Source organism: Petromyzon marinus, chromosome 69 (genome assembly GCF_048934315.1).
Source record: "Petromyzon marinus isolate PM22_M1 ecotype Great Lakes invasive population chromosome 69, UKy_Petmar_22M1.pri1.0, whole genome shotgun sequence".
Classification (NCBI taxonomy): Eukaryota; Metazoa; Chordata; class Hyperoartia; order Petromyzontiformes; family Petromyzontidae; genus Petromyzon; species Petromyzon marinus.
The window spans coordinates 4,270,317-4,295,163 of record NC_133735.1 but is presented as its reverse complement, the minus strand read 5'-3'; the positions used below and the strand labels follow the sequence as shown (position 1 = coordinate 4,295,163).

The window sequence follows — 24,847 nt, the reverse complement described above, 5'->3', positions numbered from 1 at the left end:
TTAGCATTCTTAAGAATAGTGGCTATTTCAGCTCTCGCAACGTCTGCTTGGATGTGTCCTACGCCTTTGAGGGCTACATCGACCTGAGAGATGATATTATCTACTGGTATGTGTTTTGGGGTGACAGCAAAATTTAGTCCCCTAGCCAGTACTGTTTTCAGATTGTCCGAAATCGGGGTGCTACTCTGATTAATGACGATTTTGTTAACATCTAGTTTTGTTATATGTGGAACTGGGTTCTTCTTTGATAGGTGGTTGAATTTAGAAATCAGGTTAGCTTTACATTTGACTGACAGTGACTCAGCAGAAGAAGCAGTCATGTTGTCTACATGATTCCAATCAGAAGGTGACATTTTTTGTGTTAACATTAAATGAGCTTGTAGGAGAGTCCTGTCTAAAGTATCGAGTTCAAATCGGAGTAGCCTTATCCTCTCTGAGATTGAAGATAGGCTGGCCTTCAGCAGAATCTGTTTAGAATTTGGAGAAGATACAGCAGCAGAAGTGAGTGTGAAAGCGATGGGTATTACCTTGTGATCACGGCATCTTTTGAGGAAGGTCAGCGTCTCAATGAGCTGTGACTTCTTGTCCCGTTGTCTGTTAAAAGCTCTTACCTACGTGACTTTACCCAATAGAACCAAAGAGTATGGCTGGAGCCACTTTGCTCGCACCAACCGGTGACGTCACCGCGGCTCTCGTGCCAGGCTAGGTGCACTTTGAGGCCGTCACGACGTGAGGTGGTCAAAGGCTCTCTGCTGCTGGCAGGAGGTCACGTGAGAGACCCAGCAGGTGCCATGAGTTGACTGCTGTGCCAGGCTAGGTGCACGAGGAGGTAATTGACTAAGAAAACTCGTTTAGCTTGAGGTAATGAGCGGTAAAATTTAGGTGGAAATTAAAAGAAACTGCCCATTTATTGGAACGCAACCCGGAAGGACAACGCAACCCGCACGCAACCCGCACGCAACCCAGAACGGCAACGCAACCCGCACGCAACGCAACCCGCACGCAACCCGGAACGACAATGCAACCCGCACGCAACCCGCACGCAACCCGGAACGACAATGCAACCCGCACGCAATCCGCACGCAACCCACACGCAACGCAACCCGCACGCAACCCGCACGCAACCCGGAACGGCAACGCAACCCCCAGCCCCCCCGCCCTCCCTCCCCTCCTCTCCCCATTTTGCCCCCCCCATCACTCTGCCCCCCCCCCCCCAATCCTCCGTCTCTGTGGGGGGCCGCTCCCTCATCGGCCGCCGCCGCCACTCCCCGTGTCCATGACGAGCACTCCGTCTCGCCCGCTGGACTCGTGCCAGCGGGCCACCGTGGCGGCGGCGGCGGTGACGACGCTGCCGGGCTGGGTGACCATGGCAACGACGCCCGGCTGGGTGACCATGGCAACGACGCCCGGCTGGGTGACCATGGCAACGACGCCCGGCAGGGTGACGACGCTGCCCGGCTGGGCGACCGTGGCGAACTCGGCGCTCCCGCCGAGTTCACCGCCATCACCGCCGCCATCACCGCCGCCATCACCGCCATCACCGCCATCACCGCCATCATCGCCACCACCGTCGCCGCCGCCCGCCGGGCCCCCTCCCCGCGATGCCCCCCCCCCGCCTCCCCACCAGGCGTGCCGTCGCCGGGTGCGGCTCTTGGCGTGCATCTGCTTGTAGCGCTTCTTGTTGAAGAAGTTCCGCACCGTGGCCAGCGGCAGGCGCGTCTCCCGCGCCAGGCTGGCGCAGAGCGCCGGCGAGGGCGACCGCGACTCGGCAAACGCCCGGTTCAGGATCAGCAGCTGCTCGGACGTCTTCTTGCCGCCGATGTAGTTCTTGGTGCGGCGCGACCGGCGTCCCCGGCTGCCGTCGCCGGCGCCGGAGACGTGACTCACGGTGCCGGTGCCGTGACTCACGGCGTGACTCACGGCGCCGAAGTCACCGCCACCACCGGAGTGACTCACGGCGCCGAAGTCACCGTCACCACCGGAGTGACTCACATTGCCGAAGTGACCCACGGCGTGACTCACGGTGCCGAAGTGACTCACGGTGCCGGAGTCACCGCCACCACCGAAGTGACTCACGGCGTGACTCACGGTGCCAAAATCACCGCCACCACCGGCGTGACCCACGGCGTGACCCACGGTGCCGGAGTGACCGCCACCACCGGAGTGACCGCCGGCACCGCCGCCGCCACCGCGGCGGCCACCAAAACCACCGCCGCCAGTGCCGCCGGTGCCGCCGCCGGTGCCGCCGCCGGCGCCGGACTCCCTGGCGAGCTTGAGGGTGTAGCGGCGGTTGGAGAAGTACTTCTTGACCTGGTGCGGCTTGAGGCCGACCTCGTTGGCGAGGCAGGCGATGGTCTCCTCCGAGGGGTAGGGGTTTGCCGCGTAGTTCACCTGCAGCAGCTCCCGCTGCCACGTCGTGCGTGCCGATTTCTGCTGCGTCCACGACCACCGCTTGCCCGTCGCCGGCGCCGCCGGCGCAGCCGCCGACGGCGACGGGGCCGGCGGAGCCGCCGGAGCCGGCGGTCCGCTCCGATCGCCGTTTGCCGGGAGGGTTCCGGCCTCCTCGGCTCGGATGAACCTGCGGTGGAGCGACGGACGGAGACAAAGTCAGGAGGAAGTTCTCTCGGCTTGCCGAGATACACAGAGATACATAGAGATACAGAGATACATAGAGATACACAGAGATACACAGAGACCCACAGAGATACACAGAGATACATAGAGACACACAGAGATACACAGAGATACATAGACATACATAGAGATACACATAGAGACCCATAGAGATACATAGAGATACACAAAGACCCATAGAGACACACAGAGATACATAGAGACACATAGAGATACACAGAGATACATATAGATACATAGAGATACACAGAGATACATAGAGATACACAGAGATACATAGAGACACATAGAGATACATAGAGATACATAGAGATACACAGAGATACACAGAGACACACAGAGATACATAGAGATACATAGACATACATAGAGGTACACATAGAGACCCATAGAGATACATAGAGATACACAGAGATACATAGAGATACACATAGAGACCCGTAGAGATACATAGAGACACACATAGAGATACATAGACATACATAGAGATACACATAGAGACCCATAGAGATACACATAGAGATACATAGAGACACATAGAGATACACATAGAGACCCATAGAGATACATAGAGATACATAGAGATACACATAGAGACCCATAGAGATACATAGAGATACATAGAGATACACAGAGATACACATAAAGACCCATAGAGATACATAGAGACCCATAGAGATACACAGAGACCCATAGAGATACACAGAGATACATAGAGACACATAGAGATACACAGAGATACATAGAGATACATAGAGATACACAGAGATACATAGAGATACATAGAGACACACATAGAGACCCATAGAGATAAATAGAGATACACAGAGATACATAGAGACACACATAAAGATACATAGAGACACATAGAGACACACAGAGACCCATAGAGATACACAGAGACCCATAGAGATACATAGAGATACACAGAGAGACACATAGAGATACACAGAGATACATAGAGACACACAGAGATACATAGAGATACATGGAGACACATAGAGACCCATAGAGATACACAGAGATACATAGAGATACATAGAGATACACAGAGATACATAGAGACACACATAGAGACCCATAGAGATACACAGAGATACATAGAGACACACATAGAGACCCATAGAGATACACAGAGATACATAGAGATACACATAGAGACCCATAGAGATACACAGAGATACATAGAGATACATAGAGATACACAGAGATACATAGAGACACACATAGAAACCCATAGAGATACACAGAGATACATAGAGACACACATAGAGACCCATAGAGATACACATAGATACATAGAGATACACATACAGACCCATAGAGATACACAGAGATACATAGAGACCCATAGAGATACACAGAGATACATAGAGATACATAGAGACCCATAGAGAAACACAGAGATACATAGAGACACACATAGACACATAATGACCCATAGAGATACATAGAGACCCACAGAGATACACATAGACACATAGAGACCCATAGAGATACATAGAGACCCATAGAGATACATAGAGACCCATAGAGATACAGAGACCCATAGAGATACATAGAGACCCATAGAGATACACATAGAGACACATAGAGACCCGTAGAGATACAGAGACCCATACAGATACATAGAGACCCATACAGACACATAGAGACCCATAGAGATACACATAGAGACACATAGAGATACAGTGAGGGAAACAAGTATTTGATCCCCTGCTGATTTTGTACGTTTGCCCACTGACAAAGAAATGATCAGTCTATAATTTTAATGGTAGGTTTATTTGAACAGTGAGAGTCAGAATAACAACAATTATAATCCAGAAAAACGCATGTCAAAAATACTCTTTGGTTCTATTGGGTAAAGTCACGTAGGTAAAAAATAAAATAACAAAAATCACGACGTTTCGGCCACAACACAAGCGGCCTTCAGTCAGTCTCGTCCTTTCACCTGATGAAGGCCGCTTGTGTTGTGGCCGAAACGTCGTGATTTTTGTTATTTCATTTTTTACCTACGTGACTTTACCCAATAGAACCAAAGAGTATGGATCCTTGCAGTCACGAAAGCTTTAAATCTAGAAATGCATGTCAAAAATGTTATAAATTGATTTGCATTTTAATGAGGGGAATAAGTATTTGACCCCCTCTCAATCAGAAAGATTTCTGGCTCCCAGGTGTCTTTAATACAGGTAACGAGCTGAGATTAGGAGCACACTCTTAAAGGGAGTGCTCCTAATCTCAGCTTGTTACCTGTATAAAAGACACCTGTCAACAGAAGCAATCAATCAATCAGATTCCAAACTCTCCACCATGGCCAAAACCAAAGAGCTCTCCAAGGATGTCAGGGACAAGATTGTAGACCTACACGAGGCTGGAATGGGCTACAAGACCATTGCCAAGCAGCTTGGTGAGAAGGTGACAACAGTTGGTGCGATTATTCGCAAATGGAAGAAACACAAAAGAACTGTCAATCTCCCTCGGCCTGGGGCTCTATGCAAGATCTCACCTCGTGGAGTTGCAATGATCGGTAAGGAATCAGCCCAGAACGACACGGGAGGATTTTGTCAATGATCTCAAGGCAGCTGGGACCATAGTCACCAAGAAAACAATTGGTAACACACTACGCCGTGAAGGACTGAAATCCTGCAGCGTCCGCAAGGTCCCCCTGCTCAAGAAAGCACATATACATGCCCGTCTGAAGTTTGCCAATGAACATCTGAATGATTCAGAGGACAACTGGGTGAAAGTGTTGTGGTCAGATGAGACCAAAATGGAGCTCTTTGGCATCAACTCAACTCGCCGTGTTTGGAGGAGGAATGTTGCCTATGACCCCAAGAACACCATCCCCACTGTCAAACATGGAGGTGGAAACATTATGTTTTGGGGGTGTTTTTTCTGCTAAGGGGACAGGACAACTTCACCACATGAAAGGGACGATGGACGGGGCCATGTACCGTCAAATCTTGGGTGAGAACCTCCTTCCCTCAGCCAAGGCATTGAAATTGGGTCGTGGATGGGTATTCCAGCATGACAATGACCCAAAACATACGGCCAAGGAAACAAAGGAGTGGCTCAAGAAGAAGCACATTAAGGTCCTGGAGTGGCTTAGCCAGTCTCCAGACCTTAATCCCATAGAAAATCTGTGGAGGGAGCTGAAAGTTCGAGTTGCCAAACGTCAGCCTCGAAACCTTCATGACTTGGAGAAGATCTGCAAAGAGGAGTGGGACAAAATCAGAGACACATAAAGACCCATAGAGATACACAGAGATACACAGAGATACACATAGACACATAGAGACCCACAGAGACCCACAGAGATACACAGAGATACACATAGACACATAAAGACCCAGAAACCCATAAAGATACACAGACACATAGAGACCCAAATAGACCCACAGAGAAACGTAGAAACCCATAGAGATACAGACACAGAGACCCATAGAGATGCAGTTACGTAGAGACCACTCCGGATCTCCACCCAGACCCAGGGAGTGAACCCAGACCCTCAGCGTCTCTGGCTTAGTGAACCCCACTGAGAGAGAGACACCCAGACCCAGGGATTGAACCCAGACTCTCAGTGTCTCTGGCTTAGTGAACCCCACTGAGAGAGACACCCAGACCCAGGGATTGAACCCAGACCCTCAGTGTCTCTGGCTTAGTGAACCCCACTGAGAGAGACACCCAGACCCAGGGATTGAATCCAGACTCTCAGTGTCTCTGGCTTAGTGAACCCCACTGAGAGAGAGAGAGACACCCAGACCCAGGGATTGAACCCAGACTCTCAGTGTCTCTGGCTTAGTGAACCCCACTGAGAGAGAGACACCCAGACCCAGGGATTGAACCCAGACTCTCAGTGTCTCTGGCTTAGTGAACCCCACTGAGAGAGAGAGACACCCAGACCCAGGGATTGAACCCAGACTCTCAGTGTCTCTGGCTTAGTGAACCCCACTGAGAGAGAGACACCCAGACCCAGGGAGTGAACCCAGACTCTCAGTGTCTCTGGCTTAGTGAACCCCACTGAGAGAGAGACACCCAGACCCAGGGAGTGAACCCAGACTCTCAGTGTCTCTGGCTTAGTGAACCCCACTGAGAGAGACACCCAGACCCAGGGAGTGAACCCAGACTCTCAGTGTCTCTGGCTTAGTGAACCCCACTGAGAGAGACACCCAGACCCAGGGATTGAACCCAGACTCTCAGTGTCTCTGGCTTAGTGAACCCCACTGAGAGAGAGAGACACCCAGACCCAGGGAGTGAACCCAGACTCTCAGTGTCTCTGGCTTAGTGAACCCCACTGAGAGAGAGACACCCAGACCCAGGGATTGAACCCAGACCCTCAGTGTCTCTGGCTTAGTGAACCCCACTGAGAGAGAGACACCCAGACCCAGGGAGTGAACCCAGACTCTCAGCGTCTCCGGCATGGCCGGCGCTAGCGGCGGTGGGGTGTGGCCTTGCCTCCCGCTGACGTTCCGATGCCATGGTGCCCTCTTGCTCCGTGGGAGCTGTTGCCAGGCGCGGGCGCTGTAAGCTCGCTTCTTCTTGAACCACCTCTGCACCGCCTGCGGGATCATCCCCGTCTCCCGGGACAGCCGCCGGCACTCCGCCGGGTCCACGTACGCCGACCGCCCGAAGCTCTCCCACAGGATCTTCTGCTTGACGTCGTAGGCGACGGTGCCGGCGGCGGCGCCGGCGGCGGCGCCGGCGGGGACTACGGCGGCACCGCCGGCGTCCACGCCGGCGGCCGCGCCGTAGCCCCCGCCGGCGCGGCCGCCGTGGGCGCCGCCGCCTTTTGATGCCGCCGCACCGAGACCCAGGCCGGAGTCGCCGGGCTGTCCGGTGCCGAGCTCCTCCGGCTCCACGTCACCGCCTCCGGCGTCGTCCGAGTCGTCGTCGTCGTCGTCGTCGTCGGCGGCGGCGTCGTCGTCGGCGCGCAGCCGCAGCCGGGCCTCCAGCACCTCCTCCGGCGTCCAGCTGATGCCGTGCTTGAGGCGCTGGGCCTCGAACCACGCCCGCACGCCGGCGACGGCGGCGCCGACCCGGCGCGCCAGCGCCAGGGCTCGCTCGCGCGTCGGGTACGGGAAGGCGCCGAAGGCGCGGATGAGCCTCGCGTTCACGTCCAGGGCTCCGTCGTAGCTCGAGTAGCGGAACGGCACGGCCACGGTGGCCTGCAGCGCCGCGTCCGGCGCCCGCCGCACCCGCACCGCGCGCAGGCCCTCGCCCTCCGGCGGGCCGCAGGGCGGGGGGCTGCCCACCGCCGCCGCCGCGCCGCCGCCGCCGCCGCCGCCGCCGGCTCGGCTGTTGGCGCCGGCCCGGAGGCTGGCGGAGCCGCCGACGCTGGGCGAGAGGGCTCTGCCGGACGACTCCGACTCCGACGACTCCGACGACGCCGACGCCGACGCCGGCGCCGGCGCCGGCACGCGCTCCAGCAGGACGTGCGCCGCCAGCAGCCGGCGCGGCACGCGGTGACGCAGCCCCGGCACGGCCACGCGGTCGTCGCCGGCGTCGTCAGCCGAGGAGTCCCCCTCCGCGTTGCTCACGGCGGCGGCGGCGGCGGTGGCGGCGGCATCGGCGGTGCCGGATTTCTTCTTGCGGTGAGTCGACTTCTTCCTGGGCGACATGGCTCCACTGGGCCTGCGTCTGGACCAACCCGGTGGCGGGGGGGGGGGGTACTACGGGGAGACACGGGGAGACACGGGGAGACACGGGAGACACGGGGAGACACGGTGAGACACGGGGACACAGAGACACGGGGAGACACGGGGAGACACTGGGAGACACGGGGAGACACGGGGATGACACGGGGAGACACGGGGAGACACGGGGAGACACGGTGAGACACGGGGACACAGAGACACGGGGAGACACGGGGAGACACTGGGAGACACGGGGAAACACGGGGAGACACGGGGATGACACGGGGAGACACGGGGACACAGAGACACGGGGAGACACGGGGATGACACGGGGAGACACGGGGAGACACGGGGAGACACGGGGAGACACGGGATACATGGGGACACAGAGACACAAGGAGACACGGGGAGACACGGGGAGACACGGGGAGACAGAGACACGGGGAGACACGGGGAGACAGAGACACGGGGAGACACGGGGAGACACGGGAGACAAAGCTCGTTAGGGACAAGTGCTGTTAGTCACGAGTAGCAGCAGCAATGCCCTATAGACACACAGACAAAGACCCCCCGTGTAGCCTTAACAGACTGTCGACGCAAGTGCCGTTAGCAAGCAGCAGCGCCTGTGAAGGTTACCGGCACTGTGGCACACACAGAAGGGGTGGGTGGCCAGCACCACGCCCGGCCGCCTTTGTCTCTCCCCAGTGGAGACGTTCACCACTCACACACAAAATCACAATTTTGCAGCTTTCGTGACTGCAGGAATCCACACTCAGTGGCTCTCCGGGTAAAGTCATCACGGTAGTCGGCACAACAATCGCAGACCACGACGTTCCGATCGCAACGCACAGCAATCATAGTCAGGTGATGACGATGATTGCTGTGCTACTGCTGCAGTAGTCGAGACCTCTGCCGTGACCACGAGGCGACATAGCAGGCCTCAGATGCAGGGGGGAGAGAGAGAAGTGGTGGGGGGGTAGATAGTGGACCCAGCGACAGCACCCGGGTCACTGGGAGACTTGTGATTGCTCACACCTGCTACGCGATGACTTTACCCGGAGAGCCGCAGAGTGCGCTTAGACACGGCCGCACCAGGAACCGCTCATACCGAGCCGTCCAGAGGCCCACACAAGGTTGGCACGTGGCAACTTTCGGCATCGTTCCGGATTCGGTCGAAAGTCCATTTCTAACTTTCGGTCTGGTTTCGATTTCGGTCGCAAGTCCATTTCTAACATTCGGCATCGTTCCGGTTTCGGTCGAAAGTCCATTTCTAACTTTCGGCATCGTTTAGTGTTCGGTCGAAAGTCCATTTCTAACTTTCGGTCTGGTTTCGATTTCGGTCGCAAGTCCATTTCTAACTTTCGGCATCGTTCCGATTTGAGTTGAAAGTCCATTTCTAACTTTGGGTCTGGTTTCGGTTTCGGTTGAAAGTCCATTTCTAACTTTCGGTCTGGTTTCGGCTTCGGTCGAAAGTACATTTCTAACTTTCGGCATCGTTCCGGTTTCGGTTGAAAGTCCATTTCTAACTTTCGGCATCGTTCCGATTTGAGTTGAAAGTCCATTTCTAACTTTTGGTCTGGTTTCGGTTTCAGCCGAAAGTCAATTTCTAACTTTGGGTCTGGTTCCGGTTTCAGCCGAAAGTCCATTTCTAACTTTCGGTCTGGTTTCGGTTTCGGTCGAAAGTCCATTTCTAATTTTCGGCATCGTTTCGGTTTCGGTTGAAAGTCCATTTCTAACTTTGGGTCTGGTTCCGGTTTTGGCTGAAAGTCCATTTCTAACATTCGGCATCGTTTAGTTTTCGGTCGAAAGTCCATTTCTAACTTTCCGTCTGGTTCGGTTTCAGCCGAAAGTCCATTTCTAACTTTCGGCATCGTTTAGTTTTCGGTCGAAAGTCCATTTCTAACTTTCGGTTTGGTTTGGGTTTCGGTCGAAAGTCCATTTCTAACTTTCGGCATCGTTTAGTTTTCGGTCGAAAGTCCATTTCTAACTTTCGGTCTGGTTTCGGTTTCAGTCGAAAGTCCATTTCTAACTTTCGGCATCGTTTAGTTTTCGGTTGAAAGTCTATTTCTAACTTTCGTCCTGGTTTCGGTTTCGGTCAAAAGTCCATTTTTAACTTTCGGCATCGTTCCGGTTTCAGTCGAAAGTCCATTTCTAACTTTGGGTCTGGTTTCGGTCGAAAGTCCATTTCTAACTTTCGGCATCGTTCCGGTTTCGGTTGAAAGTCCATTTCTAACTTTGGGTCTGGTTCCGGTTTCAGCGGAAAGTCCATTTCTAACTTTCGGCATCGTTCTGGTTTCAGTTGAAAGTCCATTTCTAACTTTGGGTCTGGTTCCGGTTTTGGCTGAAAGTCCATTTCTAACTTTCGGCATCGTTTAGTTTTCGGTCGAAAGTCCATTTCTAACTTTCCGTCTGGTTTCGGTTTCAGCCGAAAGTCCATTTCTAACTTTCGGCATCGTTCCGGTTTCAGTTGAAAGTCCATTTCTAACTTTGGGTCTGGTTTCGGTTTCGGTTGAAAGTCCATTTCTAACTTTCGGTCTGGTTTCAGTTTCGGTTGAAAGTCCATTTCTAACTTTCGGTCTGGTTTCGGTTTCGGTCGAAAGTCCATTTCTAACTTTCGGCATCGTTCCGGTTTTGGTTGAAAGTCAATTTCTAACTTTCGGTCTGGTTTCGGTTTTGGTCGAAAGTCCATTTCTAACTTTCGGCATCGTTCCGGTTTCGGTCGAAAGTCCATTTTTAACTTTGGGTCTGGTTCCGGTTTCAGCCGAAAGTCCATTTCTAACTTTCGGCATCGTATCGGTTTCGGTCGAAAGTCCATTTCTAACTTTCCGTCTGGTTCGGTTTCAGCCGAAAGTCCATTTCTAACTTTCGGCATCGTTTAGCTTTCGGTCAAATGTCCATTTCTAACTTTCGGTCTGGTTTCGGTTTCGGTCGAAAGTCCATTTCTAACTTTCGGCATCGTTTAGTTTTCGGTCGAAAAAGTCCATTTCTAACTTTCGGTTTGGTTTGGGTTTCGGTCGAAAGTCCATTTCTAACTTTTAGCATCGTTTAGTTTTCGGTCGAAAGTCCATTTCTAACTTTCGGCATCGTTTAGTTTTCGGTCGAAAGTCCATTTCTAACTTTCGGTCTGGTTTCGGTTTCAGTTGAAAGTCCATTTCTAACTTTCGGCATCGTTTAGTTTTCGGTTGAAAGTCTATTTCTAACTTTCGTCCTGGTTTCGGTTTCGGTCAAAAGTCCATTTTTAACTTTCGGCATCGTTCCGGTTCCAGTCGAAAGTCCATTTCTAACTTTGGGTCTGGTTTCGGTCGAAAGTCCATTTCTAACTTTCGGCATCGTTCCGGTTTCGGTTGAAAGTCCATTTCTAACTTTGGGTTTGGTTCCGGTTTCAGCCGAAAGTCCATTTCTAACTTTCGGCATCGTTCCGGTTTCAGTTGAAAGTCCATTTCTAACTTTGGGTCTGGTTCCGGTTTTGGCTGAAAGTCCATTTCTAACTTTCGGCATCGTTTAGTTTTCGGTCGAAAGTCCATTTCTAACTTTCCGTCTGGTTTCGGTTTCAGCCGAAAGTCCATTTCTAACTTTCGGCATCGTTCCGGTTTCAGTTGAAAGTTCATTTCTAACTTTGGGTCTGGTTTCGGTTTCGGTTGAAAGTCCATTTCTAACTTTCGGTCTGGTTTCAGTTTCGGTTGAAAGTCCATTTCTAACTTTCGGTCTGGTTTCGGTTTCGGTCGAAAGTCCATTTCTAACTTTCGGCATCGTTCCGGTTTTGGTTGAAAGTCAATTTCTAACTTTCGGTCTGGTTTCGGTTTTGGTTGAAAGTCCATTTCTAACTTTCGGCATCGTTCCGGTTTCGGTCGAAAGTCCATTTATAACTTTGGGTCTGGTTCCGGTTTCAGCCGAAAGTCCATTTCTAACTTTCGGCATCGTTTCGGTTTCGGTTGAAAGTCCATTTTTAACTTTGGGTCTGGTTCCGGTTTTGGCAGAAAGTCCATTTCTAACATTCGGCATCGTTTAGTTTTCGGTCGAAAGTCCATTTCTAACTTTCCGTCTGGTTCGGTTTCAGCCGAAAGTCCATTTCTAACTTTCGGCATCGTTTAGCTTTCGGTCAAATGTCCATTTCTAACTTTCGGTCTGGTTTCGGTTTCGGTCGAAAGTCCATTTCTAACTTTCGGCATCGTTTAGTTTTTGGTCGAAAAAGTCCATTTCTAACTTTCGGTTTGGTTTGGGTTTCGGTCGAAAGTCCATTTCTAACTTTTAGCATCGTTTAGTTTTCGGTCGAAAGTCCATTTCTAACTTTCGGCATCGTTTAGTTTTCGGTCGAAAGTCCATTTCTAACTTTCGGTCTGGTTTCGGTTTCAGTTGAAAGTCCATTTCTAACTTTCGGCATCGTTTAGTTTTCGGTTGAAAGTCTATTTCTAACTTTCGTCCTGGTTTCGGTTTCGGTCAAAAGTCCATTTTTAACTTTCGGCATCGTTCCGGTTCCAGTCGAAAGTCCATTTCTAACATTGGGTCTGGTTTCGGTCGAAAGTCCATTTCTAACTTTCGGCATCGTTCCGGTTTCGGTTGAAAGTCCATTTCTAACTTTGGGTCTGGTTCCGGTTTCAGCCGAAAGTCCATTTCTAACTTTCGGCATTGTTCTGGTTTTGGTTGAAAGTCCATTTCTAACTTTGGTTCTGGTTCCGGTTTTGGCTGAAAGTCCATTTCTAACTTTCGGCATCGTTTAGTTTTCGGTCGAAAGTCCATTTCTAACTTTTCGTCTGGTTTCGGTTTCAGCCGAAAGTCCATTTCTAACTTTCGGCATCGTTTAGTTTTCGGTCGAAAGTCCATTTCTAACTTTCCGTCTGGTTTCGGTTTCAGCCGAAAGTCCATTTCTAACTTTCGGCATCATTTAATTTTCGGTCGAATGTCCATTTCTAACTTTCGGTCTGGTTTCGGTTTCGGACGAAAGTCCATTTCTAACTTTCGGCATCGTTTAGTTTTTGGTCGAAAGTCCATTTCTAACTTTCAGCATCGTTTAGTTTTCAGTCGAAAGTCCATTTCTAACTTTTCGTCTGGTTTCGGTTTCAGCCGAAAGTCCATTTCTAACTTTAGGCATCGTTCCGGTTTCGGTCGAAAGTCCATTTCTAACTTTCGGTTTGGTTTGGGTTTCGGTCGAAAGTCCATTTCTAACTTTTGGCATCGTTTAGTTTTCGGTCGAAAGTCCATTTCTAACTTTCGGCATCGTTTAGTTTTCGGTCGAAAGTCCATTTCTAACTTTCGGTCTGGTTTCGGTTTCAGTCGAAAGTCCATTTCTAACTTTCGGCATCGTTTAGTTTTCGGTTGAAAGTCTATTTCTAACTTTCGTCCTGGTTTCGGTTTCGGTCAAAAGTCCATTTTTAACTTTCGGCATCGTTCCGGTTTCAGTCGAAAGTCCATTTCTAACTTTGGGTCTGGTTTCGGTCGAAAGTCCATTTCTAACTTTCGGCATCGTTCCGGTTTCGGTTGAAAGTCCATTTCTAACTTTGGGTCTGGTTCCGGTTTCAGCCGAAAGTCAATTTCTAACTTTCGGCATCGTTCCGGTTTCGGTTGAAAGTCCATTTATAACTTTCCGTCTGGTTTCGGTTTCAGCCGAAAGTCCATTTCTAACTTTCGGCATCGTTCCGGTTTCAGTTGAAAGTCCATTTCTAACTTTGGGTCTGGTTCCGGTTTCGGCTGAAAGTCCATTTCTAACTTTCGGTCTGGTTTCAGTTTCGGTTGAAAGTCCATTTCTAACTTTCGGTCTGGTTTCGGTTTCGGTCGAAAGTCCATTTCTAACTTTCGGCATCGTTCCGGTTTCGGTTGAAAGTCAATTTCTAACTTTCGGTCTGGTTTCGGTTTTGGTCGAAAGTCCATTTCTAACTTTCGGCATCGTTCCGGTTTCGGTCGAAAGTTCATTTATAACTTTGGGTCTGGTTCCGGTTTCAGCCGAAAGTCCATTTCTAACTTTCGGCATCGTTTCGGTTTCGGTTGAAAGTCCATTTCTAACTTTGGGTCTGGTTCCGGTTTTGGCTGAAAGTCCATTTCTAACATTCGGCATCGTTTAGTTTTCGGTCGAAAGTCCATTTCTAACTTTCCGTCTGGTTCGGTTTCAGCCAAAAGTCCATTTCTAACTTTCGGCATCGTTTAGCTTTCGGTCGAATGTCCATTTCTAACTTTCGGTCTGGTTTCGGTTTCGGTCGAAAGTCCATTTCTAACTTTCGGCATCGTTTAGTTTTCGGTCGAAAGTCCATTTCTAACTTTCGGTTTGGTTTGGGTTTCGGTCGAAAGTCCATTTCTAACTTTTGGCATCGTTTAGTTATCGGGCGAAAGTCCATTTCTAACTTTCGGCATCGTTTAGTTTTCGGTCGAAAGTCCATTTCTAACTTTCGGTCTGGTTTCGGTTTCAGTTGAAAGTCCATTTCTAACTTTCGGCATCGTTTAGTTTTCGGTTGAAAGTCTATTTCTAACTTTTGTCCTGGTTTCGGTTTCGGTCAAAAGTCCATTTTTAACTTTCGGCATCGTTCCGGTTCCAGTCGAAAGTCCATTTCTAACTTTGGGTCTGGTTTCGGTCGAAAGTCCATTTCTAACTTTCGGCATCGTTCCGGTTTCGGTTGAAAGTCCATTTCTAACTTTGGGTCTGGTTCCGGTTTCAGCCGAAAGTCCATTTCTAACTTTCGGCATCGTTCCGGTTTCGGTTGAAAGTCCATTTCTAACTTTGGGTCTGGTTCCGGTTTTGGCTGAAAGTCCATTTCTAACTTTCGGCATCGTTTAGTTTTCGGTCGAAAGTCCATTTCTAACTTTTCGTCTGGTTTCGGTTTCAGCCGAAAGTCCATTTCTAACTTTCGGCATCGTTTAGTTTTCGGTCGAAAGTCCATTTCTAACTTTCCGTCTGGTTTCGGTTTCAGCCGAAAGTCCATTTCTAACTTTCGGCATCGTTTAGTTTTCGGTCGAAAGTCCATTTCTAACTTTCCGTCTGGTTTCGGTTTCAGCCGAAAGTCCATTTCTAACTTTCGGCATCATTTAATTTTCGGTCGAATGTCCATTTCTAACTTTCGGTCTGGTTTCGGTTTCGGACGAAAGTCTATTTCTAACTTTCGGCATCGTTTAGTTTTTGGTCGAAAGTTCATTTCTAACTTTCAGCATCGTTTAGTTTTCAGTCGAAAGTCCATTTCTAACTTTTCGTCTGGTTTCGGTTTCAGCCGAAAGTCCATTTCTAACTTTAGGCATCGTTCCGGTTTCGGTCGAAAGTCCATTTCTAACTTTCGGTTTGGTTTGGGTTTCGGTCGAAAGTCCATTTCTAACTTTTGGCATCGTTTAGTTTTCGGTCGAAAGTCCATTTCTAACTTTCGGCATCGTTTAGTTTTCGGTCGAAAGTCCATTTCTAACTTTTCGTCTGGTTTCGGTTTCAGCCGAAAGTCCATTTCTAACTTTCGGCATCGTTTAGTTTTTGGTCGAAAGTCCATTTCTAACTTTCAGCATCGTTTAGTTTTCAGTCGAAAGTCCATTTCTAACTTTTCGTCTGGTTTCGGTTTCAGCCGAAAGTCCATTTCTAACTTTAGGCATCGTTCCGGTTTCGGTCGAAAGTCCATTTCTAACTTTCGGTTTGGTTTGGGTTTCGGTCGAAAGTCCATTTCTAACTTTTGGCATCGTTTAGTTTTCAGTCGAAAGTCCATTTCTAACTTTCGGCATCGTTTAGTTTTCGGTCGAAAGTCCATTTCTAACTTTCGGTCTGGTTTCGGTTTCAGTCGAAAGTCCATTTCTAACTTTCGGCATCGTTTAGTTTTCGGTTGAAAGTCTATTTCTAACTTTCGTCCTGGTTTCGGTTTCGGTCAAAAGTCCATTTTTAACTTTCGGCATCGTTCCGGTTTCAGTCGAAAGTCCATTTCTAACTTTGGGTCTGGTTTCGGTCGAAAGTCCATTTCTAACTTTCGGCATCGTTCCGGTTTCGGTTGAAAGTCCATTTCTAACTTTGGGTCTGGTTCCGGTTTCAGCCGAAAGTCAATTTCTAACTTTCGGCATCGTTCCGGTTTCGGTTGAAAGTCCATTTATAACTTTCCGTCTGGTTTCGGTTTCAGCCGAAAGTCCATTTCTAACTTTCGGCATCGTTCCGGTTTCAGTTGAAAGTCCATTTCTAACTTTGGGTCTGGTTCCGGTTTCGGCTGAAAGTCCATTTCTAACTTTCGGTCTGGTTTCAGTTTCGGTTGAAAGTCCATTTCTAACTTTCGGTCTGGTTTCGGTTTCGGTCGAAAGTCCATTTCTAACTTTCGGCATCGTTCCGGTTTCGGTTGAAAGTCAATTTCTAACTTTCGGTCTGGTTTCGGTTTTGGTCGAAAGTCCATTTCTAACTTTCGGCATCGTTCCGGTTTCGGTCGAAAGTTCATTTATAACTTTGGGTCTGGTTCCGGTTTCAGCCGAAAGTCCATTTCTAACTTTCGGCATCGTTTCGGTTTCGGTTGAAAGTCCATTTCTAACTTTGGGTCTGGTTCCGGTTTTGGCTGAAAGTCCATTTCTAACATTCGGCATCGTTTAGTTTTCGGTCGAAAGTCCATTTCTAACTTTCCGTCTGGTTCGGTTTCAGCCAAAAGTCCATTTCTAACTTTCGGCATCGTTTAGCTTTCGGTCGAATGTCCATTTCTAACTTTCGGTCTGGTTTCGGTTTCGGTCGAAAGTCCATTTCTAACTTTCGGCATCGTTTAGTTTTCGGTCGAAAGTCCATTTCTAACTTTCGGTTTGGTTTGGGTTTCGGTCGAAAGTCCATTTCTAACTTTTGGCATCGTTTAGTTATCGGGCGAAAGTCCATTTCTAACTTTCGGCATCGTTTAGTTTTCGGTCGAAAGTCCATTTCTAACTTTCGGTCTGGTTTCGGTTTCAGTTGAAAGTCCATTTCTAACTTTCGGCATCGTTTAGTTTTCGGTTGAAAGTCTATTTCTAACTTTTGTCCTGGTTTCGGTTTCGGTCAAAAGTCCATTTTTAACTTTCGGCATCGTTCCGGTTCCAGTCGAAAGTCCATTTCTAACTTTGGGTCTGGTTTCGGTCGAAAGTCCATTTCTAACTTTCGGCATCGTTCCGGTTTCGGTTGAAAGTCCATTTCTAACTTTGGGTCTGGTTCCGGTTTCAGCCGAAAGTCCATTTCTAACTTTCGGCATCGTTCCGGTTTCGGTTGAAAGTCCATTTCTAACTTTGGGTCTGGTTCCGGTTTTGGCTGAAAGTCCATTTCTAACTTTCGGCATCGTTTAGTTTTCGGTCGAAAGTCCATTTCTAACTTTTCGTCTGGTTTCGGTTTCAGCCGAAAGTCCATTTCTAACTTTCGGCATCGTTTAGTTTTCGGTCGAAAGTCCATTTCTAACTTTCCGTCTGGTTTCGGTTTCAGCCGAAAGTCCATTTCTAACTTTCGGCATCGTTTAGTTTTCGGTCGAAAGTCCATTTCTAACTTTCCGTCTGGTTTCGGTTTCAGCCGAAAGTCCATTTCTAACTTTCGGCATCATTTAATTTTCGGTCGAATGTCCATTTCTAACTTTCGGTCTGGTTTCGGTTTCGGACGAAAGTCCATTTCTAACTTTCGGCATCGTTTAGTTTTTTGTCGAAAGTCCATTTCTAACTTTCAGCATCGTTTAGTTTTCAGTCGAAAGTCCATTTCTAACTTTTCGTCTGGTTTCGGTTTCAGCCGAAAGTCCATTTCTAACTTTAGGCATCGTTCCGGTTTCGGTCGAAAGTCCATTTCTAACTTTCGGTTTGGTTTGGGTTTCGGTCGAAAGTCCATTTCTAACTTTTGGCATCGTTTAGTTTTCGGTCGAAAGTCCATTTCTAACTTTCGGCATCGTTTAGTTTTCGGTCGAAAGTCCATTTCTAACTTTCGGTCTGGTTTCGGTTTCAGTCGAAAGTCCATTTCTAACTTTCGGCATCGTTTAGTTTTCGGTTGAAAGTCTATTTCTAACTTTCGTCCTGGTTTCGGTTTCGGTCAAAAGTCCATTTTTAACTTTCGGCATCGTTCCGGTTTCAGTCGAAAGTCCATTTCTAACTTTGGGTCTGGTTTCGGTCGAAAGTCCATTTCTAACTTTCGGCATCGTTCCGGTTTCGGTTGAAAGTCCATTTCTAACTTTGGGTCTGGTTCCGGTTTCAGCCGAAAGTCAATTTCTAACTTTCGGCATCGTTCCGGTTTCGGTTGAAAGTCCATTTCTAACTTTGGGTCTGGTTCCGGTTTTGGCTGAAAGTCCATTTCTAACTTTCGGCATCGTTTAGTTTTCGGTCGAAAGTCCATTTATAACTTTCCGTCTGATTTCGGTTTCAGCCGAAAGTCCATTTCTAACTTTCGGCATCGTTCCGGTTTCAGTTGAAAGTCCATTTCTAACTTTGGGTCTGGTTCCGGTTTCGGCTGAAAGTCCATTTCTAACTTTCGGTCTGGTTTCAGTTTCGGTTGAAAGTCCATTTCTAACTTTCGGTCTGGTTTCGGTTTCGGTCGAAAGTCCATTTCTAACTTTCGGCATCGTTCCGGTTTCGGTTGAAAGTCAATTTCTAACTTTCGGTCTGGTTTCGGTTTTGGTCGAAAGTCCATTTCTAACTTTCGGCATCGTTCCGGTTTCGGTCGAAAGTTCATTTATAACTTTGGGTCTGGTTCCGGTTTCAGCCGAAAGTCCATTTCTAACTTTCGGCATCGTTTCGGTTTCGGTTGAAAGTCCATTTCTAACTTTGGGTCTGGTTCCGGTTTTGGCTGAAAGTCCATTTCTAACATTCGGCATCGTTTAGTTTTCGGTCGAAAGTCCATTTCTAACTTTCCGTCTGGTTCGGTTTCAGCCAAAAGTCCATTTCTAACTTTCGGCATCGTTTAGCTTTCGGTCGAATGTCCATTTCTAACTTTCGGTCTGGTTTCGGTTTCGGTCGAAAGTCCATTTCTAACTTTCGGCATCGTTTAGTTTTCGGTCGAAAGTCCATTTCTAACTTTCGGTTTGGTTTGGGTTTCGGTCGAAAGTCCATTTCTAACTTTTGGCATCGTTTAGTTATCGGGCGAAAGTCCATTTCTAACTTTCGGCATCGTTTAGTTTTCGGTCGAAAGTCCATTTCTAACTTTCGGTCTGGTTTCGATTTCAGTTGAAAGTCCATTTCTAACTTTCGGCATCGTTTAGTTTTCGGTTGAAAGTCTATTTCTAACTTTTGTCCTGGTTTCGGTTTCGGTCAAAAGTCCATTTTTAACTTTCGGCATCGTTCCGGTTCCAGTCGAAAGTCCATTTCTAACTTTGGGTCTGGTTTCGGTCGAAAGTCCATTTCTAACTTTCGGCATCGTTCCGGTTTCGGTTGAAAGTCCATTTCTAACTTTGGGTCTGGTTCCGGTTTCAGCCGAAAGTCCATTTCTAACTTTCGGCATCGTTCCGGTTTCGGTTGAAAGTCCATTTCTAACTTTGGGTCTGGTTCCGGTTTTGGCTGAAAGTCCATTTCTAACTTTCGGCATCGTTTAGTTTTCGGTCGAAAGTCCATTTCTAACTTTTCGTCTGGTTTCGGTTTCAGCCGAAAGTCCATTTCTAACTTTCGGCATCGTTTAGTTTTCGGTCGAAAGTCCATTTCTAACTTTCCGTCTGGTTTCGGTTTCAGCCGAAAGTCCATTTCTAACTTTCGGCATCGTTTAATTTTCGGTCGAATGTCCATTTCTAACTTTCGGTCTGGTTTCGGTTTCGGACGAAAGACCATTTCTAACTTTCGGCATCGTTTAGTTTTTGGCCGAAAGTCCATTTCAAACTTTCGGCATCGTTTAGTTTTCGGTCGAAAGTCCATTTCTAACTTTTCGTCTGGTTTCGGTTTCAGCCGAAAGTCCATTTCTAACTTTAGGCATCGTTCCGGTTTCGGTCGGAAGTCCATTTCTAACTTTCGGTTTGGTTTGGGTTTCGGTCGAAAGTCCATTTCTAACTTTTGGCATCGTTTAGTTTTCGGTCGAAAGTCCATTTCTAACTTTCCGTCTGGTTTCGGTTTCAGCCGAAAGTCCATTTCTAACTTTCGGCATCGTTTAATTTTCGGTCGAATGTCCATTTCTAACTTTCGGTCTGGTTTCGGTTTCGGACGAAAGTCCATTTCTAACTTTCGGCATCGTTTAGTTTTCGGTCGAAAGTCCATTTCTAACTTTTCGTCTGGTTTCGGTTTCAGCCGAAAGTCCATTTCTAACTTTAGGCATCGTTCCGGTTTCGGTCGAAAGTCCATTTCTAACTTTCGGTTTGGTTTGGGTTTCGGTCGAAAGTCCATTTCTAACTTTTGGCATCGTTTAGTTTTCGGTCGAAAGTCCATTTCTAACTTTCGGCATCGTTTAGTTTTCGGTCGAAAGTCCATTTATAACTTTCCGTCTGATTTCGGTTTCAGCCGAAAGTCCATTTCTAACTTTCGGCATCGTTCCGGTTTCAGTTGAAAGTCCATTTCTAACTTTGGGTCTGGTTCCGGTTTCGGCTGAAAGTCCATTTCTAACTTTCGGTCTGGTTTCAGTTTCGGTTGAAAGTCCATTTCTAACTTTCGGTCTGGTTTCGGTTTCGGTCGAAAGTCCATTTCTAACTTTCGGCATCGTTCCGGTTTCGGTTGAAAGTCAATTTCTAACTTTCGGTCTGGTTTCGGTTTTGGTCGAAAGTCCATTTCTAACTTTCGGCATCGTTCCGGTTTCGGTCGAAAGTTCATTTATAACTTTGGGTCTGGTTCCGGTTTCAGCCGAAAGTCCATTTCTAACTTTCGGCATCGTTTCGGTTTCGGTTGAAAGTCCATTTCTAACTTTGGGTCTGGTTCCGGTTTTGGCTGAAAGTCCATTTCTAACATTCGGCATCGTTTAGTTTTCGGTCGAAAGTCCATTTCTAACTTTCCGTCTGGTTCGGTTTCAGCCAAAAGTCCATTTCTAACTTTCGGCATCGTTTAGCTTTCGGTCGAATGTCCATTTCTAACTTTCGGTCTGGTTTCGGTTTCGGTCGAAAGTCCATTTCTAACTTTCGGCATCGTTTAGTTTTCGGTCGAAAGTCCATTTCTAACTTTCGGTTTGGTTTGGGTTTCGGTCGAAAGTCCATTTCTAACTTTTGGCATCGTTTAGTTATCGGGCGAAAGTCCATTTCTAACTTTCGGCATCGTTTAGTTTTCGGTCGAAAGTCCATTTCTAACTTTCGGTCTGGTTTCGATTTCAGTTGAAAGTCCATTTCTAACTTTCGGCATCGTTTAGTTTTCGGTTGAAAGTCTATTTCTAACTTTTGTCCTGGTTTCGGTTTCGGTCAAAAGTCCATTTTTAACTTTCGGCATCGTTCCGGTTCCAGTCGAAAGTCCATTTCTAACTTTGGGTCTGGTTTCGGTCGAAAGTCCATTTCTAACTTTCGGCATCGTTCCGGTTTCGGTTGAAAGTCCATTTCTAACTTTGGGTCTGGTTCCGGTTTCAGCCGAAAGTCCATTTCTAACTTTCGGCATCGTTCCGGTTTCGGTTGAAAGTCCATTTCTAACTTTGGGTCTGGTTCCGGTTTTGGCTGAAAGTCCATTTCTAACTTTCGGCATCGTTTAGTTTTCGGTCGAAAGTCCATTTCTAACTTTTCGTCTGGTTTCGGTTTCAGCCGAAAGTCCATTTCTAACTTTCGGCATCGTTTAGTTTTCGGTCGAAAGTCCATTTCTAACTTTCCGTCTGGTTTCGGTTTCAGCCGAAAGTCCATTTCTAACTTTCGGCATCGTTTAATTTTCGGTCGAATGTCCATTTCTAACTTTCGGTCTGGTTTCGGTTTCGGACGAAAGACCATTTCTAACTTTCGGCATCGTTTAGTTTTTGGCCGAAAGTCCATTTCAAACTTTCGGCATCGTTTAGTTTTCGGTCGAAAGTCCATTTCTAACTTTTCGTCTGGTTTCGGTTTCAGCCGAAAGTCCATTTCTAACTTTAGGCATCGTTCCGGTTTCGGTCGGAAGTCCATTTCTAACTTTCGGTTTGGTTTGGGTTTCGGTCGAAAGTCCATTTCTAACTTTTGGCATCGTTTAGTTTTCGGTCGAAAGTCCATTTCTAACTTTCCGTCTGGTTTCGGTTTCAGCCGAAAGTCCATTTCTAACTTTCGGCATCGTTTAATTTTCGGTCGAATGTCCATTTCTAACTTTCGGTCTGGTTTCGGTTTCGGACGAAAGTCCATTTCTAACTTTCGGCATCGTTTAGTTTTCGGTCGAAAGTCCATTTCTAACTTTTCGTCTGGTTTCGGTTTCAGCCGAAAGTCCATTTCTAACTTTAGGCATCGTTCCGGTTTCGGTCGAAAGTCCATTTCTAACTTTCGGTTTGGTTTGGGTTTCGGTCGAAAGTCCATTTCTAACTTTTGGCATCGTTTAGTTTTCGGTCGAAAGTCCATTTCTAACTTTCGGCATCGTTTAGTTTTCGGTCGAAAGTCCATTTCTAACTTTCGGTCTGGTTTCGGTTTCGGTCGAAAGTCCATTTCTAACTTTCGGCATCGTTTAGTTTTCGGTTGAAAGTCTATTTCTAACTTTCGTCCTGGTTTCGGTTTCGGTCAAAAGTCCATTTTTAACTTTCGGCATCGTTCCGGTTTCAGTCGAAAGTCCATTTCTAACTTTGGGTCTGGTTTCGGTCGAAAGTCCATTTCTAACTTTCGGCATCGTTCCGGTTTCGGTTGAAAGTCCATTTCTAACTTTGGGTCTGGTTCCGGTTTCAGCCGAAAGTCAATTTCTAACTTTCGGCATCGTTCCGGTTTCGGTTGAAAGTCCATTTCTAACTTTGGGTCTGGTTCCGGTTTTGGCTGAAAGTCCATTTCTAACTTTCGGCATCGTTTAGTTTTCAGTCGAAAGTCCATTTATAACTTTCCGTCTGGTTTCGGTTTCAGCCGAAAGTCCATTTCTAACTTTCGGCATCGTTCCGGTTTCAGTTGAAAGTCCATTTCTAACTTTGGGTCTGGTTCCGGTTTCGGCTAAAAGTCCATTTCTAACTTTCGGCATCGATCCGGTTTCGGTTGAAAGTCCATTTCTAACTTTGGGTCTGGTTCCGGTTTCAGCCGAAAGTCAATTTCTAACTTTCGGCATCGTTCCGGTTTCGGTTGAAAGTCCATTTCTAACTTTGGGTCTGGTTCCGGTTTTGGCTGAAAGTCCATTTCTAACTTTCGGCATCGTTTAGTTTTCAGTCGAAAGTCCATTTATAACTTTCCGTCTGGTTTCGGTTTCAGCCGAAAGTCCATTTCTAACTTTCGGCATCGTTCCGGTTTCAGTTGAAAGTCCATTTCTAACTTTGGGTCTGGTTCCGGTTTCGGCTGAAAGTCCATTTCTAACTTTCGGTCTGGTTTCAGTTTCGGTTGAAAGTCCATTTCTAACTTTCGGTCTGGTTTCGGTTTCGGTCGAAAGTCCATTTCTAACTTTCGGCATCGTTCCGGTTTCGGTTGAAAGTCAATTTCTAACTTTCGGTCTGGTTTCGGTTTTGGTCGAAAGTCCATTTCTAACTTTCGGCATCGTTCCGGTTTCGGTCGAAAGTCCATTTATAACTTTGGGTCTGGTTCCGGTTTCAGCCGAAAGTCCATTTCTAACTTTCGGCTTCGTTTCGGTTTCGGTTGAAAGTCCATTTCTAACTTTGGGTCTGGTTCCGGTTTTGGCTGAAAGTCCATTTCTAACATTCGGCATCGTTTAGTTTTGGGTCGAAAGTCCATTTCTAACTTTCCGTCTGGTTCGGTTTCAGCCAAAAGTCCATTTCTAACTTTCGGCATCGTTTAGCTTTCGGTCAAATGTCCATTTCTAACTTTCGGTCTGGTTTCGGTTTCGGTCGAAAGTCCATTTCTAACTTTCGGCATCGTTTAGTTTTCGGTCGAAAGTCCATTTCTAACTTTCGGTTTGGTTTCGGTTTCGGTCGAAAGTCCATTTCTAACTTTTGGCATCGTTTAGTTATCGGTCAAAAGTCCATTTCTAACTTTCGGCATCGTTTAGTTTTCGGTCGAAAGTCCATTTCTAACTTTCGGTCTGGTTTCGGTTTCAGTTGAAAGTCCATTTCTAACTTTCGGCATCGTTTAGTTTTCGGTTGAAAGTCTATTTCTAACTTTCGTCCTGGTTTCGGTTTCGGTCAAAAGTCCATTTTTAACTTTCGGCATCGTTCCGGTTCCAGTCGAAAGTCCATTTCTAACTTTGGGTCTGGTTTCGGTCGAAAGTCCATTTCTAACTTTCGGCATCGTTCCGGTTTCGGTTGAAAGTCCATTTCTAACTTTGGGTCTGGTTCCGGTTTCAGCCGAAAGTCCATTTCTAACTTTCGGCATCGTTCCGGTTTCGGTTGAAAGTCCATTTCTAACTTTGGGTCTGGTTCCGGTTTTGGCTGAAAGTCCATTTCTAACTTTCGGCATCGTTTAGTTTTCGGTCGAAAGTCCATTTCTAACTTTTCGTCTGGTTTCGGTTTCAGCCGAAAGTCCATTTCTAACTTTCGGCATCGTTTAGTTTTCGGTCGAAAGTCCATTTCTAACTTTCCGTCTGGTTTCGGTTTCAGCCGAAAGTCCATTTCTAACTTTCGGCATCGTTTAATTTTCGGTCGAATGTCCATTTCTAACTTTCGGTCTGGTTTCGGTTTCGGACGAAAGTCCATTTCTAACTTTCGGCATCGTTTAGTTTTTGGTCGAAAGTCCATTCCTAACTTTCGGCAT

General features: G+C 47.6%; 1 protein-coding gene across 1 annotated transcript in view; it reads right to left on the bottom strand.

The window, feature by feature from the left end:
- Window positions 1-883: 883 nt before the first annotated feature.
- LOC142906691 (uncharacterized) overlaps window positions 884-24,847 on the bottom strand; it is an 81,457-nt gene continuing 57,493 nt past the window's right edge. Inside the window, exons 2-3 of the mRNA XM_076055015.1 lie at window positions 7,090-8,303; window positions 884-2,578 (exon numbers count right to left, since the gene is read on the bottom strand). Coding sequence (XP_075911130.1) covers window positions 1,246-2,578; window positions 7,090-8,252 — 2,496 coding nt within the window. The 5' untranslated portion in view covers window positions 8,253-8,303 and the 3' untranslated portion in view covers window positions 884-1,245. The remainder of the gene's footprint in view (window positions 2,579-7,089; window positions 8,304-24,847) is intronic.